The following is a 21,042-nucleotide window of genomic DNA, read 5'->3' as shown; positions in this document are numbered from 1 at the left end:
GAGCAAGGACTAACTGTAATTGTGGGGGTGAGGTGGGAAGTCATAAAAGATTTTTATAATTACTGAGCCATTACTGGGAAAGAAGCCCATTGGTTTGATGTCTGCATTCCTCTCAACAAATTACATATTATTCAGCTGATGCCAGGGATGAAAAATTTTATTGGGGAGCCCAGTAGCTTAGGTCTTTTGTACATACTTCACCTTGCTGGTTTTTTCCTAACCACTTCATTTATCCATCATTGTCAGTTGATCAGGGAAGGGAAGTAACCAGATTGCTTTGAAACCAGATGACACAGCAAACCAGTAGACTAGGCAAGCAGAGGAAATATACATGCGGTGTATCTGTTACCTTCCTTCCTTTATTGAGAAGAGAAAGCACAGCACAGCTACACTATGCAGTCTTCTGTGCTCTAGGAAACAGAATTCCAGAGTTGCCATGGGGAAACTAGCCTTTTGACCTGTCTTTTTTGGATACCCTTCGCATACTAAGACAATAAGTGTAACATTGTTTGCATTGGAGGCAGAGGAAATAAACTGCAGGGGCAATGTTGATGCTGGAACCTTGGGTGAGTCACTATCGGAAGTGTCTCATGTACACAACCTTATTTGCAAAAGCAAACCAGGCAGGTGCTAGTGTTGGCAAAAGGGTATTTTACAAAACTGTTTTCTATGAATCCATCTTAAGCTATGTGATCATTTATCCAACCTTTGGGAACATAGGGTTTTTTCTGTATCCTTACTCTTCCAAATGATATTGTGAAGCATTTGTATGTTATGCACTTTAATCATTGCATTTATCTTTAGCCTTTTGAAGCAAGAGTAGGGAAGCTGAAAAACTCACCTAATCAGATCTAGCATGGCATCTACTGTCGTGACTTCAGGGGTGCTGCCCGTTCTGTCAATTTCATCAACTTTCTGAGATACCCCAGGTTTGATGGTCACAACTAGCACAATCCCTGTAATCAAGAGAAATACACGTAGTTGGAATCCTTAAAGAGTAGGTTCTCCCAATAGAATAGAGACTTGTCTGGTCAGTGGCAGTTCTATGATGCTAGTGATAGAGTTAGACCCTTCTGACATTCTTCTTGTGTATATTATCTATTCAAAACAATTATATATATAAAATGTTCATCAAGAGCAATTACTTTAAGAGGAAATGGTTGCTTTTTCCTGTTCGATGTTTTCAAGAACTGGTCTAATTTTAATTCGCACAGCTAGTTTTCATGACTAGCTTTCAGATGATAATAGGGTTGCCTCATTCCATGAATCCACAGAGCTGAATTTACTTTTGTAAAGATAGCCTAGAGCATTAGGTTCACACAAGACTAGGTTTCAGAAACAGACAGAACAAAAAATATCTGTAAACATGCTGTAAACATAGGGCCTGGTCTTGCTCACAGTGAAGTCAATGACAAACTTCCATTGACTTCAGTGAGATCAGGATCAGGCATTGTTACTGTGATATAAGAAAAGCTAAGCCCTTGTCATGGTATTCCTTATTGTTCAAAATAAATGAACAAAAATAAATCAAATTGTAGGTCTGTGATCCCTCAACACCCCTGTCAATGAATTACTTTTATTGATACAGGCAGAACTAACTTTGTGTAAACTCCCCTCAGAAATAGAAATTCTAAAGCAGGAGCTGGCAACTCTCAACTTATTCTGTATTTAATATTGGTTTGCATTTATTCATTGAAAGTTCCTCACACACATATTTAAACTAAATAAAGTATTATCCTAAGCTGTGCAAGTCACAGGCCAAATTTATCCTGGTATTTGACATCAGTGAAGTTTTGCTAGGGATGAATCAGGCTCATGCATCTACACTCCTGTTTTTTCCAACTGTTAAGTAGCTTTTTCATGTGCAAATGGGTCATTCTTGGAGCAAAATTCTGCCTTTACATGAATTTACACTATTCCCATAAATGGGAGATATCTGGGCCCATAATTTGATCTTGTGTTTGACTCTACAGAGAAGTTGGCATATAGGGGATTAATTCTCTCCCCTGGATCAAGAAGAAGGGCTACTGCTGCCTTCCCTGAGTGCAGGGAATTGCAAGGTGGCTGGGCTGAGCTGCTGTATAGAACTAGTGGACTACAAGAGGGCTGTGCTGCAGGAAGGCAGGAGTGGAACCTGGCAGTGAGAAGGAGAGAGCGGGAAACGCTCTGGGAAGAGGGAAGGAGCTGAGAAGGGAAACAGCAGGGTTTCTCACTCCCTGGGGAGGTGACTCACACTATGTATTTGTGCTTCTAGGACTGTGGCTGAAACAAGTCTCAGTTTATAACTTTGCTTTTTGGACTCTGGTTGAAGAAGATTCTATCTGCATTTTTGTCTGGCCTGCAAAAAGGCAGAATGCTGTTTAGTCAATTACATCATGCTGATAATTAAACTTTACCTGGGCAGGGAGTCCCGGAACTGAAATCCATAGCAAAACTCCCACTTATTTCAGAGGTATAGGATCAGGCCTTTAGATTCTTTCTTGAAATCCCCATATTCATTACAGGTTTGTCACAGGCCCCATAGAAAGATCTTACCCAACTTTAGATGTTGGACCACTGAGAATCGACTCAATCTCCATGTTAGCAGTGAAAATTCAGTATTTGCATGATGCTGTAAACTTCTAGTTACATAATATTTTAAGGTTTCTAAAGGCTACAGTGTAGGATATTACCTAGAATTACAGCTATGACTGTAGTGCAGAAATAATATACAACGGCACGCAAACCAATCTTCCCAGAAACACTGGAGTCCAAAGCAGCAACACCTGGGCGAAAAAAAAGAAATTAACTGATTTTAAAGACTAAACGTATTGTGTATATAAAGTGATTTATTTCTATGAAGGAAATAGTTCATCATCCTAAATCTTCCTAAACAACTAGCAAACAGCCAATACTAATAATATCCTGGAAAACTTTCTGTAACAGGATTACAGTGTTTGCTTGAGACACTACACCCTGTCACATGTGTGGACCTTGCAGGGAAAGCCTTAAGTGTTTTGCTGACTTGTTGAAGCAAGTGACTTATTTCCCCTATCTGGATATAATGGATTTTCCCCCCAAGCTGTTTGAATATTTACTTTTAAAAGACCTCAGATTTGTAAGTTGCCACTTGGCTTCAGAATTAGCACCCACTGAAAAGCACAAGGGCAGTTCATGCACAGAGCTATTGTTTCAGTCTGCTTGGCTGCATACTCAGGCAAGAAACAATGCATTGGTTCTGCCATGGAAGGTTTTTCTTTGTAACCAGAAAAGTAAGAAACTTATTTTCTGTTTAAAAATGAAAACTTAAATTCTTCTGAAAAGGGGAGGAGTGAGTAGAGCTGCTTCTACCACTGTGCTTAGATCTGCCACTGCCAGTAAGAGAGAACAGCTTTTGTTGGTGCAGGAGTCAAGCAGGAATTCTGACGTGGTGGTTGTATTTGAAATTAGCTTTAAGAAATGTTAACCTCTGGCACTAATATATCAAATACCAGGCTTTTGAGAAGGGTTCTCTTACGTTCAAAGGAATTCTGCACTGAAGATTTAACTATTTCAAAGATTTACAGTCATGCCAACATATCTCAAGTTCAATAACCAGGGTACAATTGTAAAACAAGCACCAAAACAGGTTCTGAAACTCAATAATCTATAACCACAGCTAGTTAATGACTCACTACTATCTATTTGTTATACCTCAGAGATCCCCTTATGTTTGCACTGATCAGTATATGTAGTCAGGTTCTCAGAGGTTGGTTGGCTTCCCTTCAGACGAGAAAAGAAACGACTTACTTAAGATGTTTAACCTCAGAAAAGTGAGTGGGTGTAAGTTTAAATATTTTCAAAGACAAAAATCTGACAAAAATCTTACATATGGACCCCTAACCACAGCAAAGATTGTGGCAAATGTACTTTATGCACATGCTAATAATAGCTTGAGCATCAGGTGCTTAGATAATACCCTGATAGTAGTGATCAACTCTTTTCCACAATATGTATAAACAACAATTAAAAAAAGTATGGAGAGTCTCTTAGTATGTTGTCTTCTTCTCATAGACTTTAAGGCCAGTAGGGACCATCATGATCATCTATTCTGACCTCCTGCACAGTGCAGACCACAGAACCTCACCCACCCACTCCTGTAATAGACCCATAACTATTTGACTACTTGGACTTTCATGGTATTACAAGACCTAACAGAGAAGAACCAGGGTATGTACAGTAAGACTTGAAACAAACCCTCTGGGCACAGTCATATATATATAGGATCTCAAATGGGCAGAACCCATTTCCCAGCATTCTCAGGTCATCTGCAGAAAAACCAGCACCACAATGAGTGCTGATTGCATCTTTGTGGTAGCAATCCCACCAAAGAAACAAATGTGCATGGAAACCAGACTATGATTTTTCACTTTTTATGTCAGGAAGTTGGTCCAATACATAGGATAGAGTGGGAGAGTTTGCACTGCCTCTGTCCATGCTTGGATATTATGGTGATAAGTGCTCTTGAGATATGTGTGATAATTAATTCTATACTTGCTTTATGTATAATAGAAGGAGTTTGGTTTCGCGGGTTGTCAATCCCACACCTCCCACAAACGATAAATTCACTTACAAGATTTTAAACCATGTTTTAAAAAGCAAATGGATAGATTTCTGCTAAAAGACAAATCATACTTTGGTAGAAAATACTCAAAGTTTAGAAAACTATGTATTTTGTCAGGTTTCAGAATAGCAGCAGTGTTAGTCTGTATTCGCAAAAAGAAAAGGAGTACTTGTGGCACCTTAGAGACTAACACATTTATTTGAGCATGAGCTTTCCTGAGCTACAGCTCACTTCATCGGATGTCACATTGAGTATCAGTACTGGCCTCCAAGTGTGGCTCCAGCAGTGGTAAAATATAAATCCTACCATAAACACTAAAAGGGATGGGGTTTCTTAAAAACAAGGCTCTGATTTAAGATTCTCTTCAATCTGCCCCCCTTGCTAACTCAACCAGAGAGCTGAAAATAAAACTATGTTATTTCCCTCATGTATTTAATAATAAAGATTCTATAATTAGGATAAGTTCCTGTCACAGCAATTCTACTGGCTCCAAAATGATGTTCCTATGCAATCCCATTGTGTTCAATGGAGTTAGAGTGGTGTAACTTAAGGCAAAATATGGCCCTGCATTTTTCACTGATTTAACAATTCTGTTGCTGATGAGCAAGCCCATGCTAGAATTCAGCTTGCTCTCCCATTGCAATGTTAGGTGTGCTGTGTTAATAGGAGTAAAAAGTAGTCCAAACCTAAAAAGCAGTCCAAAAATATATTTGCCAGTAACATAAGCTGAGGTAATGGTTAGCTGCTCTGAGTAAGAACATGCTATTCTCATGCAGTCATTTTTCAGAGAAGAGCTGTTCTTTTAAAAAAGTACTTACAGAAAAATGGATTTTCTTCAGATTTTATGATTATACCACCAACCTCGAGAGCGAAGCAGTATTTCATGACAACTCCCACAGAATCGTCTAGAGACAGATCTATACCGTACTTCAGGCTGACTTTAAAAATGTGCACTTTTCCTTTGCTGGGATTTGTTTCACGTAGAAAAACGCAAGTGTACACTTTATTTTTAAAAAGTAGAAAACAATCTCACGTAAATGCATTAGTCCCTCATTAGCAAGGAGTGACTGAGTAATTCACCATACTGATATAGCACAAGGGTGTTGTACTCCCTCTCTCCCTCCCCCAAATAAAAAAACTTTTTTTCTGGAAAAAAGACCACTCAAAAATCCCAGTGAAAAAAATTGAAGAGAGTCATGGAGGTTTTATAAAATGAAACACAGAAAACACACTACATGATTCAGTTCATAAGCATATTTATTGCTCAAATGTGGCAAACACATTATCAAAAACATAAAGCTTGCAATTCTGTAAGTAAAATATGAGAATACAATAATTAGCCCTACCATGCTTTTGTATCTGCCCTTAAATACCATACATTTTTACCATACCTCTTTAGCAGTTTTATCTACTTTTAAGTTTTGATCAAACCATCCAAATGTACTGGAGCAGAGTGTAAATGTACTGTACAGAGGAAAATGGTTGTGGTAGATTCTCAGTCACTGGGAAGTCTTTAAATCAAGATTGGATGTTTTCCTAAAGATATGCTCTAGTTCAACCACAGCTATTGGACTTGAAACAGGAATTAATTCCTGGAAGTTCTATGGCCTGTGTTAAGCAGGACGTCAGACTAGATGATCACAATGGTCCCTTCAACATTCTGAAATCAATTGTCCTATCTTCTGGGATTTTACTTCCACAATTTGTCACCATATTGGCATAATGGACTAAAACACAAAGTTCTTTGCAAACACAAATTTAGTGTAGAAATATGGATCTTCAATTTTAGAAGAGAAGGAAAGAATTTTAGTTTATAGTATATCAGTATTATAATAGTTCAAAAATAATAAGATTGAAATAAAAAAAAATAGAGTTTGAACTTTTTTATTTACCTTCTAGTTTTTGAGCTTTTAGGGGAGGTGACTTTTTCTAGCTTTTCTCCTCAGTTGTGAGGGCTAGAAACTTAACTTTAAAAAAGTGAGATTCTTACATTATTACAAGAATTCAGGAGCTGGGTCTTTAAGAAAAAATCCAAATATGGCAAGACTTGCAATAAAATCATGAGAATTGACAACATTGACAATTGCCATGTTTCTTCCTTTTGGGGTTCAATCTCTGACTTTTGCATTTGGGATCAGTGATGCTGGCTAAGTAATGGAAAAGATTCATAGCTTCTCTGGCCCATTTTTAAAATTTTGCATTTGTGTGATACCAGTTCTTTGTTAATTACATCAAGCCAAATTTCCACTTACACTGGATACTAGCGTCAGTCACCTGTAATCTCTCAAATCTCCCCAACACTTTTTTATTTTCTTTTATTAAATTACTGCTGCTCCTGAAAACCCTTGTTGTATAAAATGAATGATGTGTTCTGATTAAAATCTTCCTTTTGCCCAGTGCAAAGTTGAATGCAAATGCAAAAACACAATGTTCCTTAGAGTGCCACCAAGAGTCATTGAGAAGCTGGGGCATCAATCAGATGCTCAGTTTGTGCTACTTTGAATGAGATGCGTTAGTATAAAAGAAACTTTTAGTTTCCTCAAAGTCAAATTTTTGCATTGCATTTTACTTCAGGGAATAATCCTGAGTAATCTTTGCCATTCTTTTGGTACCAAGAGGATCCGAGATTGTTCCTGAATGAAGCTGATGTGTAAGAGCTACTTGAAAACTTCTAACATTTCATTGCTGGTATATTTTGCAGGATCGTTACTGTTTTGCTCTTCCATTTCAATAGACAAAGTTTCATCCAGTAGTACATTTGATCTTGAAGAATCAGGAGACACCAGTTTTTTTACACTTTTTGAGACGGGCACCAGTCTTTTCTGTCTTGCTGCTTGATCCAACTTTCAGAAGTTTCTAAATAATAATCCCTTATTATTTTCAGCGACATGCACTCCCCTCTTTTCTTCTTCCAATGACAGACAACACTTTGCCCCTACTACCTACACAAGGCTCACTCTGTCCAATCACCAATGAACTCCACCTGTTCTCCTTTCCTCTAGGCTTCTGAATAGTTCTATAACTTTATTATTTCCTAAACTTTGCCACTCATTCATTATACTGCCATGCCAAATTTGTATAACTCTGCTTTATTAGGACTCTACTTAGTTAATTCAAAAGTCCCTAGAGATTTGGAAGTAAACAGGGTGGAGCTATATAATAGGGATATTTAAGGTCTGAGCAGCTCTGTCCTGGCATGTTTCTCATTCCTTTCACCTGTCTCAGGAGCTATTCTGTTTGAGAGCAAGGGGCTAAATTCTTGAGACGTCTTTTTCCATTGCCCCTTACAGACGATGTCCATGTTAATGCAACTGCTTCTGTAGTGGTCCCAGTCCAAGACCACGTCTCACATCGAGCTACAACAACTTTTTTTGTGACTCTAGGAGAGGGGTGGGCAAACTACAGCCTGCGGGCCACTTCCGGCCCAGCAGATGTTCTTATCTGGCCCTCGAGCTCCCGCTGGGGAGTGGGGTCGGGCGCTTGTCCCGCTCCTCCCGCTGGGGAGCAGGGTCAGGGGCTTGCCCCGCCCGGTGCTCCCCAGTCCCCAACTCATAATTCCCTTGATGAGCACCATCTTCCAGCACGCAGAGCCATACTGTGCAGGCACGACTTCACCGTGCTGTTTCCAGGATCAGAAGCCCACCCCTACGTGGCAGCGCCCCCCCACGCTGCTGCGCACCCAGTCCCCTCCCGGTCTCCTACGGCCCCACCCTCGAGAGCCTCAAATCTGCCCAGGGCCACACTCGTCCCAGCTAGGGTGCCTCCGCCCATGGTGGTGCCTGGTACGGCTGCCTTGGTGTCACTGCCAGCAAGACCCCTAGGAGTCCCCAGTACCGCCCCTGTAGAGCTCTCTTCCCTGCGCCACACCCCATGAGTCCTCCCTGCCCCCACTTGGTAATATCCCTTATAGAGCCCTTCCATGCTACACCCCACAGAGTCCCCCTCCCCCACCAGGCATTCATGGCCCGCCATACAATTTCCATATCCAGATGTGGCCCTCAGGCCAAAAAGTTTGCCCACCCCTGCTCTAGAAATAGGGAAAGTCATCATCAAATGCATATCTGCAGCATTTCTCATCAGTTCTCTTAGCAAGACTGAAACAAGTCAACTTAAGATGAGTGGAAACGGACAGAATCCATTTCTTCCACCATCCCACTTAGCCCGCACAATAAATTGTCCATTAAGTAGAATCAGCAAAAGGCAGACTGTTTAACTGCGTTTTTCAGTGGTGCCACATTTGATGACCAATACGTAAACTCTCTCTACACCGCGACTTTCAATCTGCTGACTTGGCCAGTTCCCAGCCAGCCAGCCAGCAAGTGGTTGAGCTCTGTGTGGAATTGACTGCTGAGACAAAAGACTTAATCAAAGGACCATCCCACTTCCTTTATTATTTTAATGAAAAGATTATGGTGTTTACTGCCTGGCCAACAACCACCAGCCACCCAAAATCCTACATGGTATTTGTATTTGGTCTGGAGAGAAATCAAATCACACTGCTGCAGGGAAATAATTGACATTTACAGACATGCCCACTGGGGCATCATAGGGGGCAGCTACCTCCCTTCCTAATTTTCCATTGTGAAAGATAACAAATAAGAGCAAGGCCCCTTGAGGGGCAGAACGAGCTATTGCATCTGTTTGCATCATGTCTATTATGAGGAGTGCGCACAGGAATTTAAATTTAACTGCTTTTGGAGAGGCACGTTCTGTGCCCCGGCCGGGGCGGAGGAGCTGTCAGCTCCCACGGAGGCCCCGGGGCCGGAGGAGCTCATTCTCCCCACCACGGCCCCGGGGCCACAGGACCCCTGTGCCCCCACCATGGCTCTGGGGCCGGAGGAGCTCTGTGCCCCCGCTGTGGCCTCAGGGCCCATGCCCCTGCTTGTCCCACTTTGTTCATGCCCCTATTATCCATATTTGCATAGTAATTCAGAGGCTGATCCATAGACAAAATGCAGTTTAAAACTGCACCAAATTGCATCAGCTTCACTGCTTGAAATGAGAAATTTCTGCAGCAGCTCAGGGAACCATTAGAACATTGTTCAGCTCATACCAGTACTACTGCTGCTTGCTGCTGCTTTATTTTATTTATTTATTTAATTTTAGCCATTCCCACTGCCACCTCCAAATGCTAAGCCTTGGAAATGCCACCATGGACATCCTATGTAAACAAAACCATATGTTTTTAATTTTATTTATAGGCTGTCAGAACAGAAGCATGAATGGGAGGAAATACATAAGACATCTCAAGCTACAGTTAGTGCTTTTCAACAGGCAATAACAGTAACAAAAATGTAGTGTTGTTTCGTTAGTATGGGCATAGAATCATAGAACTATAGGGTTGGAAGGGACATCGAGAATGCATCAAGTCCAGCCCCCTGCACTGAGGCAGGACCAGGTAAACATAGACCATCTCTGATAGGTGTTTAACCAACCTGTTCTTTAAAACCTGTTCTTAAAAACCACAACCTCCCTTTGAAGCCTATTCCAGTCCTTCACTATTCTTATAATTAGGAAGTTTTCCTAATAAGGAACCTAAATCTCCTTTACTGCAAATTAAGCTCATGACTTATTATCCTACCGCTGGTGGACATGGAGAACAATTGATTATAGTCCTTGTTATAACAGCCCTTAACATATTCGAAGACTAGTTATCAAGTCCACCCTCAGTCTTCTTTTCTCAAGACTAAACATGCCCAGTTTTTTTAAAACTTTCCTCATAGTTCAGATATTTTAAACCTTTTATAATTTTTGTTGCTCTCCTCTGGTCTCTCTCCAATTTGTTCACATCTTTTCTAAAGCGTGGCACCAAGAATTGGACACAACACTCCCATTAGGCTTCATCAGGGCCCAGTACAATGGGACAGTTACCTCCCATGTCTTACATACGACATTCCTGTTAATACACCCCAAAATTATATTAGCCTTTTTTGCAAATGTTTCACCTTGTTGACTCATATTCAAATTGTGATCCACTTTAACCCCCAGATCCTTTCCAGCAGTACTCCCACCTACCCACCTATTCCCCATTTTGTAGTTGTGCATTTGATTTTTCCTTCCAAAGTGTAGTATTTTGTACTTGTCTCTACTGAATTTCATCTTGATTTCAGACCAGTTTTCCAATTTGTCAAGTTTGCAACACCTCCCAGCTTGGTGTCATCCGCAAATTTTATAAGCATCCTCTTCACGCCATGATCCAACTCATTAATGAAAATATTGAATAGTTCTGGACCCATGACTGATCTCTATGGGACTCCTCTAGATATGTCCTCCTGTTTTGACAGTGAACCATTGATAACTACTGTTTGAGTACAGTCTTTCAACCAGCTGTGTACCTAAGTAATTTAATCTAGACCACATTTCCCTAGTTTGCTTATGAGAATGTCATGTGGGACTGTGTCAAGAGCCCGACTAAAAATCAAGGTGTATCACATCTACTGCTTCCTCTCTATCCTTTAGGTCAGTAACTCTGTCAAAGGAGGAAATTAAGTTGGGCTGGCATGATTTATTCTTAACAAATCCATACTGGCTATACCTTATACCTCCATTATCCTCTAGGGGCTTACAAATGATTCTTCAATAATTTGTTTCACTCTCTTTTCATCTACACTATGGGTGCTCAGCACTTCTGAAAATCAGGTCTCTTTAACAGAGCTGGTACTACGTGTTTTGCTATCCATGGTGGGAAAAGTTTCTGGCACCCCCTGAGCAACTGAGCCAAAACACAAAAACAAAAAATGGCAGAGCAGCCAGGCAGTGTGCCTGGATATTGATTAAAAAGAAAAGGAGTACTTGTGGCACCTTAGAGACTAACCAATTTATTTGAGCATGAGCTTTCGTGAGCTACAGCTCACTTCATCGGATACATACCATGGAAACTGCAGCAGACTTTATATACACACAGAGAATATGGTGCCACTGGATGGTGATGACTAGGGCAAACACCCTGATCACCCCCGAGGCTGGCCCTGTCCTTCAAGGCATTTCAAGTGGTTACTCTAAAATTGAGGAACTTGAAATTATTAATTAGTTTTGAAAATTTATCTAAAGAGATTAGTAAATTTTTAAGGGTGACCACTGGAACTACCCACACACAAAAGCCCTGTAAACACTCAAATCCAGGGGCTGTTCCTCACTTTTATCCAAATTTTAATCTGAATATAATGAGAATATAAAATAATCAAATCTAAGGAAAGATATTCTGCCTATTTGTAACTTGTTGACTGTTGTGTCCTCCTCTAGTGGCTAGTCTAATAAGGATCAACACTTACTACTGCTATCAGCTATGAGAGTTACTCCTTTATCTCTAAGAACTGAAAATCCAGGGTTCTATGTCTAGTGTTGGAGTCTTATTACATATACTCTTCCTCCTTTTATTATATAAAAGAATTTAAGTTTATATTCATCTTCCATGGGACATTAATGCTAATCAGTAGTAACAAATTTATATGGATGTTGGCTGCCGTGAAATTTGGCAAATTTAATATTAGACTCTGCAGGCATTGTTTCTACTATGTTTTCATGTAATTCATGCTATCATACATTACATCAGGCTACAGATGCAAATATCGTTTCACGTGGAGAGGGTCTTTTACGCTATTCTGCAATTTCTTGAAAGGTCTATGATCTCAAATTCAGCTCTCAAGCAAAACGTGCATTCAGCTTGCATGTTATCATGCATGTGTCTCCTTTATGACTGAGTAGAGCAGGATGAACTCAAAGCCATTTTATGAACAATACCACTGTATCTAAGTAGGGGTGAAAGTTGTATTCACCTGCCCTGACAATAAAGAATGGGTGAATCAAATGTTACATTACAAATAACACAAATATTTTTTCACCCATCTAGCCTGCTGCTGACATCAGTAGGCCCTCTATGCATGGCCTGGGCACTTCCCCCTCCTCATGATCATCAGTGGGAACAAATAATCCCAGCCCTCAGGCCCGCTGATTGGGGTGGGGTGGGGGAGGTGTCAAGGGGGCATTTGCCCATCCTCACTCCGCTGCTCGGTACTGCTCCTGGAAGTGGCCGACACGTCCCTGCCAGCCCCTGGGGAGGTGGTCTCCGTGCGCTGCCCAAGCACCAACTCCTTCAGATGCCCAGGTCTGGGAGAAGTCTCTGCTGACTCTAGAATACTCCTCCTGGAACAGGCCCCAGATTCTACTTCTCCTTGAGAGGAAGGGAACCCACTCACCTCATATTTTCAGGGGTAGATGACTGGCCTGCTCCTCCCTAGTGTTTCTTCATTAGCTGCCCATTGCCTTGCTTTTCCCACCCAATATCTCAGAGGGATAGCTGGTAAACCTGTTTCTGTCCAAACCCTCAGTCTAGCAGTATAACTTTGTCATCCTGCTCCAGTGGGGAACAGAAATGCCGCTGACTGCAGTGTATACTGGCCCTTAACCTATGGGGCTGAGAGATTCCCTAGAGTGCACGGAGCCAAGGGAACCCTGGAACTCACACAAGCACCATAACAGATTTTGTATAATATGTATATTTCAAATATCACATCATTCACGTCAGAGTGCATAACTTTTACTGTAGTAGCGATTGTCTTGCCATTCCAGGTGCTGAAGTTTGGCATGGTAATAATGCTACACATTGTATAGTATTCTTGTTACACAAAATCAGCCTTCCCCCCATATGCAGAATCTGAACCTCACAGAACCCCACAAAACATCCCCAATGGGTCAGAAGGAAATGGGTGAGCATGCTGCAGGGCTGATGCATCCCCACTGGTGCTCCCTGTGCCTGGCTCTACAATTGCAGTCTCCTTTCTGATGTGTTTAACTTTTGCACCATAAAGGCTGTTCAAGCTCACACACAATTAAAAGATTCCTGCAATATCTAGATATGGCCAGGATAAGCTGAGATAAAGAAGCAGCCTGAGAAAAGGATTCCCTGTATATAGTTGGCTTAACAACTGGTAGTGTTCGTTTCTTTAAAATTAGTGCATCTGAATCTACAAGGAGCATGATAAAGTATTCAGTTTTGCAGTTATGCTGAAACTCATCCTGTCTCCTTTCACAAACTCAGAGTGGATGAACTTAAAAAAAAAAAAAAAAAAAAAGGTTGTAAACTGAGTTTTGGAGTGCAACTAGTAGTTTAATTGTTATGCTTCTGGCTTGAGATCTCATTCTGGCAGCATTCATGAAGTGAGAGAAATTATTTCATTTACACTAAGGCCCCTTCACACCATTCTGGCAGTGTACCTAAAAATGGGTGTAATCTACACTTTTCTTTTAAAAGCATTTTATTTTATTTTACTGTAAATTAGAATTGCGTCCTAAATATAGAAGATATGGCTATACAAAGCTATACAAAGTTTCACTGGGCAGGAGTATGCGCCTGTGCTATTGCGTAAAGTGTCCTGAAATATTTTCACCAAATAGAGTGTACCAGCTCTGTAAATTGCACTATCTTGCAGGTTGACTTGAAGTGGAATGTGATTTTGCATGCCATAAAATGGCCAGTTTTCAACATTAAAAAACCAACCAACTGGTCTACATTGGTAAGACAAGTATGGTAAAGGAGAGAAGTAAATGTGGAAATATAGCCAGATTCATGACATAGGACGGCAGAGTTTGCTGTACATTGGAACAGCATAAAAGGAGTGTGGAAACAAACCCCAAGGACTACCCCTGCTGTAAAGTGATGCCCTCAGCAGCATGAAGTTGCCAGAATAGTTCTATGCTGCGTGCCTACCACCCCCAATAGTGGAAAGAGTGTGGCTGGAGAGTGCTGTGCTCCAGTTAATCCCAGCCAATGTGACCCAGCATAATTAAGAGCAACCTACTCCTATCGTTCAGTGATGCCAGTTTTTACCCTCCTGTCAATTTCCCTTTTTCCATTTCTGGCTCTGTCTTTTCCATACTGCCCCCATATTTGGAATCATCTTCCAGTCCTAGTTTACAATGACACCACTCTCTCTTTAATCACACCCCTCCCAAAACCTCATCTCTTCCATGATGGCCATGAATCTTGACTTTATAAAGTATAATACATGAACATTTAATTTATTCCCTTATCTGGATTGCACAGTATATTCTCCAGGACTAGACGACATAAGAATTATGAAAAAGCTTTAAAACATTGTCTATCTACATCTAGAGCGGCTAGTATAACCTGTACTTTAAACATTGGTGTAACTGTCACTACCCCACATTGTTAAGTGTTTTCACAGCAAAATTCAGTGTAAACCCTTCTAGTGTTGAGGCATTTTATGACTGCTAATAAAACACAGTTTACATTTGTTTGTGTGTAAAAGTTAAGTTTGGCCCTAAAATTTTAACTGTAAGGAAACATTGTATGATGAAGGTGGTGGGCTGCCAGATTGTGAGGTGTAGTTAATGGAAGCTATTGGGTGCTCAGCACTTTTCAAAATCAGTCCACTCTGTTAGGAATTTAAATATGGGCTTAGGAATCTAACCTAGCATTACTGAAAATCCTGGCACTTGATGTTCTCTGTATAGGACTGCTTACTATTCAATGAATAATAATGGAAGTTTGGGGATTGTTTCAGTCCTTAGTTTAACCCCTCACCACCAAATAACTAGGAAAAAGGTAGTGTGCCTCTGCATATAATGTGGGCTGAGCAATTTGCACTAAAATGCTGATGAAGGGTTTTTGGTATATCTGACAGTGAATGGGATCTCAACTGCAGTGCTGCTGACAAATAAATGCATAGGTAAGGATTATACAGTCATCACATATTGGTTTCTGCTTGTTCTAGAATTAGACCCAAGAATGAGACCCATTCTAGCTGTCCAATCAAAAATGCACTACCTAGCTTTTTTTTTTTTTTTAAAAACAGAATGGAAGAATGCTGTCAGTTATAACCAAGCGGCAAGAGATAGTTTTGATAGAGTATAAAGAAGACACTTGAATGTTTGTCATTTGCTCTGACAACTCATAGAAAGCTAAACTCACTTGCTAATCTACTGAACATTTTCAGAATAAAAGACACAAATGAATTAAAAACAGACAATAGAAAAAGTGATCATAATTATTAGAAAGAGATAAGTATATAGCATTTCAAATAACTTTTTCCACACCTGAAAGATATGAGAGGCTAATTAGAAATCAGCAGTTTAATATGTGTTGAATACACAAAAATACCATTGCACACCAAATATGCAAATTCACCAACTTTCAAACTTCATATGGATAGATGGAAAGTAATTGCTTTGAATGCCAAAACACTTGCTGCAAAATTTCAGTAAGTTGTCATTTCGATAATAAAACATAAGACAAAAACATAGACAGAATCCAACTTTAGAAGAAAAAAGAGAAAAAACGAGCACACTTTCAGGGACTTTTAATCAGGTCTTGGAGGCTAGATAAGTCCAAGTTCATGACTATTGTCCCTTGAAGGGACACAATAACTAAGTTAAGTAAAAAGTCTTTGATACCTCCTATGCGCCACAAAAAGAGATATACTTACTGCTTTACTGGCAACAGACATATTCCAAAATAGACTATTTCATCACAGCTAGTGACCTGGTTACCTGTAGTATTAATTCCCACATTGTTATATGGGATCATTCCCCAGTACATTTTAATGTTTAACAAAACTCTTAGTATAGTACTTAGCTCACACAAAACGTAAGGAATACATTAAACAAAACCAGATTTTACACGGCTCTGAATCCATGATGTGAACCTAGAACGTGGGATGGACTAAAAGTCTAAATTAGAGGGAGGATAACACATCACTGCCAAACAAAAAGGCTAACTGATTTCACAGGAAAACGTAGAGGTAGTTAATGGATACAGTAGACACCCAATCCCCAATTACTGCACATAAAATATGATGTGAATACTGTTAACGAGGCACACCCTGAAAATGCTTTATTTAGCCAGGTATTACCAGCAGTCAAAGGAACAGATGGGCAATTATTAGCTTACAGCCCCTACAAAGGAAACGCTAAGACAGTAAGTATTTTAACGGCTCGTGGCATTAATGTTACTACATATAAGGAAATACAGGAAAGGAAGAGGGTAGCTCATGGCACATAAAGAAAGTCAGTACAGCACAGTGAATTACTTTAACTTTTGGTTTGATCAGATTGCCACAAACAATAGATCCTCAGTGACCCCTCAGTGAGTCAGAAAGAGATTGAAGGCTACAGATACTGCAGCATGCTTTCTTTAGATTCTTTGCCCTTGTGAGTTGGTGGTGATCATGCTCTGTGAACCAGAACAGCACTTCAAAATTTTATTATAATTAAAAACCTTAAATAATGCAGAGACTGCCTATGTTTCATGATGGCAACCAATATTGATGGGACAGGACTGGCTGTACAGTCTTAAGAGAATGGAAGCAAATCCTTGTCTATTAATAGCCCATGACACTGCAGTTCTCTCTGCCTCAGTAACACTGAACACCACGGGGTGTTTGCCTTTGGCATCCTTCAGCCCAAAATGTAAAGGTGACTTGCAAGGGAAATGTGTCTTTTTGCTCTTTACACAATAGACATGATGTAAAGTAACCACCCGGCACAGTGGGGTCCAAATAACAGTGTTTGCTAATGATATATATGTATGGCCTAGCTTCATATACACACTGCTGCTCTGCAGGGCTCTAGTGGCTTCTGAACTACAGAAGACTGTGAGGGCCACTAAAGGGTCAAAACTATTTAAAGGGATACTATCTAATTCCCAAACACTACAGGAAATAAAAATTGGCTTGTGCCTTTTATTTATTTATTGCTCCTTTATGATTTACAAAGAAGGTATAAACAATTTTACATATTTTTTAAAAAGTTTTTGATTTTTTTCCACATAGAAATGCAGGTCTTATTTGTTCTGGAGCAATCTGTGCTGACTTCAGAGCTAGTAAAATCATCACAACAAACAGTGAAAGTTGAGCAAGTGTAAGGAGAAAAGGATTTTTACTCAGGTCTAGTCTGCACTTGGAATAGTCCCAATTCAGTCATCAATGGTCAGCAATCATAGCCGCTGCACTGATGCTGACCTGCAAACAAGGACAAGCTGGGGTTTGCACCTGTTGTGGTAATTGGGGTTTACACACTTACAAGGAAAGATAAATTTTGATTAGGTGAATCAGCACAAAGCTGACACTATTTACATTTTGCTTCAGAAGAATGACCTGTTTTCATTACTTCACTCAAGCATTTGTTTCCTACCACTTCCTTTCTCTTAAGGCATATGGAGTCAGATGATTCTATGCACTGATGTTTGGCAGTCACTAAACATTATTCATGCATTTGCAGTATTCATCAGCAGCTTTCACATTTACTAGAGTTAGACTGTGAAACAACCACTTTGTAAATTTAAGTCTGTGAAGAATGGAAGCTGAAACTAATTAGATGAGCTCTATTTAGAAACATGTTTAATAGATGCCCTGCATCTGTATACCTTCTGAAACTTTTTTTAAGTTCTAGTAAACCAAGCCCCCAATAGCACACAAACTGCCCATGTGCCCCCTCTTCAACTGTTTGTCATCCCAATTATAATTGATTCCATCCATTAACCAAGTCCCTTTCTCTAATCACCAGTAAACTGTCTCTAGTCCCTTTCTAGACAGTTCTAGAACTTTCTTATTATTTCCTATTAAGCATAATCACAACCTTTATGTGAAGAATTATTGCAGGTGAATGACACATTATTAGGCAAATCTGAGTAAAATATCATTCTTTTCCTCTAGCTGATTAAGACGTTTACGTCGGTATACAGGTAAAGTCTGAAATGTTACCAATCTTAGGGAACATTGCACTTTGAAAGATGAATTTTTCAGTGAGCACCAAAGAAATTGGATATTTTGGGCCAAATGATCTTTAATGGGCCCTTTGGACATAGTAAAATTTATATCTGCTAGCCAATAAAATTAGGTATGGGGAGATGGGAATAATTACAACTTGGTCTCTGCGGTAAACTAAAATTAATTAAAAAGAACACTGTATTATACTGAATCTCCTATATTCCCAGAGCTCTTGACAGCATAATAACCACATTTCTCATATTTTAATAAGATTTTCTAAAGCTTTATCAGGGGAGATGGGAAGACGTCACAAATAATATTTCCACTTAGCACTTACATTGACTAGTTACTAGGGCCTAGTCCTGCTCCCATAAGATCAAAGGCTAAACTCCCACTAGCTTCCACAGGAGCAGGCCCTTCATCCTCACAATACCTCTGTGAGGTAGCCATGCAAGTATTATCATCTCTCCTTTACAGCGTGGGAAACCAAGACAGCAGAGGAAAATTATCTCTTGCCAAGCTCTCCATTTACACAAGAGAGGGATTTTGCTTCCCAATGTTGAAAATGCATCAGGTAAAATCCTTGCCTCACGGAAGAAATCATTGGGAGTTTTGCTATTTACTTCATTGGGGCTAAGATTTTCCCCATCATGGTCAATTTATTTTAAAGTGTATCCTGTATCAAGGGAAAATCAAGAGACCAGACCATAAATGATTTACATAATGGCATAGAAAGTACATTTATAAAGTTTGTGGCCTATACAAAGCTAGGAGGGGTTGCAAGTCCTTTGGTGGATAGGATTAAAATTAGAAATGAACAGGACAAACTGAAGTAAATAGCATGAAATTCAATAAGGACAAATGCAAAGTACTCCACTGAGGAAGGAACACTCACTGCACAAATGGAAAATGACTCCGTAGCAAGGAGTATTGTGGAAAGGGATCTGAGGGTTATAGTGGATCACAAACTAAATATGTCTCAACAGTGTAACACTGTTGCAAAAAAGGTAAACATTATTCTGGCATGTATTAGCAGGAGTCTTGTAAGCAAGCCATGTAAGCAGGGGAGTTGTTAAGCAAGGCAATTTGATCTAGTGTTTAACCACCCTGACAGTTAGGAAGTTTTTCCTAATGTCCAACCTGAACGCCCCGTTGCTGCAATTTAAGCCCATTGCTTCTTGTTCTGTCCTCAAAGGTTAAGAAAAACAATTCTTCTCCCTCCTCCTTGTAACAACCTTTTATGTTTTCAAATTTTACCACCTCACTGTTTACCCCTTTTTCCAGATCATTAATGAATATGTTGAATGGGACTGGTCCCAGTACAGACCCCTGGGAGACACCACTGTTTACCTCTCTCCATTCTGAAAACTGACCATTTATTCCTACCCTTTGTTTCCTATCTTTTAACCAGTTATCAATCCATGAGAGGACCTTCCCTCTTATCACATGACAGCTTACTTTGCTTAAAACCTTTGGTGAGGGACCTTGTCAAAGGCTTTCTGAAAATCTAAGTACACTATATTAACTGGATCCCCCTTGTCCACATGCTTGTTGACGCCCTCAAAGAATTCTAGTAGATTGGCAAGGCATGATTTCCCTTTACAAAAACCATGTTGACTTCCTCAACAAATTATGTTCATCTATATGTCTGATAATTTTGTTCTTTACTATAATTTCAATCAGTTTGCCTGGTACTGAAGTCAGGCTTACCAGCCTGTAATTGCTGGGATCACCTTTGGAGCCCTTTTTAAAAATTGGCACCACATTAGCTATCCACCACTCATTTGGGACAGAAGCTGATTTCAATTATAGAAGTTCTGCAATTTCATACCTGAGTTCTTCAGAACTCTTGAATACCATTTGGTCCTGGTAACTTATTATTGTTTAGTTTATCAATTTGTTCCAAAACCTCCTCTAATGACACCTCAGTCTGCGACAGTTCCTCAATACTATCATATTGTACTTTCCATGTGGCAAAAGCAGTATCCACTCAATGTCTTGCACAGCAGGATGAAGGAAAATAGTGATAGCAGTGTAAATGACTACCTTGCATGGACATGCCTATTCTGTTTTCTTAGCAAGCACTTCATAGCTATCTGGATACTGGAAGTTATTGTCAATATCTCCAGGAGTTACAGAACTTAAAGCAATACATAAATTACTGAACAGAATTGGAATGTTGATTGCCCAGGCAATGACACTGTCTGGTCTTTTCTTCTTTAGCAAAAGCTGTTTGAGTTCTGTGCCAAGAAACTGCCACATTTGTATGACAAATATGCACTTGTGTTCAACGGAAACCAAATCTGCCAAGGCAACAGCAAAACAGCTCACACGGGTCTCTTTTTATGAATTTAGGCCTTGCAGTCTATAGACAGTGAATTCTGAGTTCCCAATAGTAGTTACAAACACAGATTACTGATATTTTGGGGGGAAATGGTAGGTGGTAAGCATATTATGTGGGGGGAAAATTATGTCTCTAACAGAAATGTTGGACAGGAACTTGTTTCATGAATAGGGTTCTGTGTCTGCCATGGAGGTCACGGAAGTCATGGATACCGTGACTTCCTGCGACGTCCGCAACTTCTGCAGTGGCCAGTGTGGCTGACCCTAGGGCCTTCCAAGCAGCTGGCACCAGAGCCAGCTGCTTAGGCAACACTGGGAACAGCCACACCGACCACTGCTGGAGCAGCTCTGCAACCATCTACTTGGGCAGTCTCACAGCCAGCTGCACCGGCC

The 21,042-nt window shown here is 40.2% G+C and overlaps 2 protein-coding genes and 1 long non-coding RNA gene across 7 annotated transcripts in view; 2 read left to right on the top strand and 1 right to left on the bottom strand.

The window, feature by feature from the left end:
- Positions 1 to 21,042, top strand: part of SPATA6L (spermatogenesis associated 6 like) — a 202,599-nt gene that overhangs the window by 83,779 nt on the left and 97,778 nt on the right. The gene's annotated exons all lie outside the window — the stretch shown is intronic.
- Positions 1 to 21,042, bottom strand: part of SLC1A1 (solute carrier family 1 member 1) — a 74,381-nt gene that overhangs the window by 22,470 nt on the left and 30,869 nt on the right. Inside the window, exons 3-4 of the mRNA XM_048850514.2 lie at positions 2,673 to 2,765; positions 842 to 956 (exon numbers count right to left, since the gene is read on the bottom strand). Coding sequence (XP_048706471.1) covers positions 842 to 956; positions 2,673 to 2,765 — 208 coding nt within the window. The remainder of the gene's footprint in view (positions 1 to 841; positions 957 to 2,672; positions 2,766 to 21,042) is intronic.
- Positions 1 to 21,042, top strand: part of LOC142072208 (uncharacterized) — a 630,664-nt gene that overhangs the window by 592,990 nt on the left and 16,632 nt on the right. The gene's annotated exons all lie outside the window — the stretch shown is intronic.

The sequence above is a fragment of the Caretta caretta genome, chromosome 5 (assembly GCF_965140235.1).
Source record: "Caretta caretta isolate rCarCar2 chromosome 5, rCarCar1.hap1, whole genome shotgun sequence".
NCBI classification, from domain to species: Eukaryota; Metazoa; Chordata; order Testudines; family Cheloniidae; genus Caretta; species Caretta caretta.
This window is presented reverse-complemented; position numbering and strand designations above follow the sequence as displayed.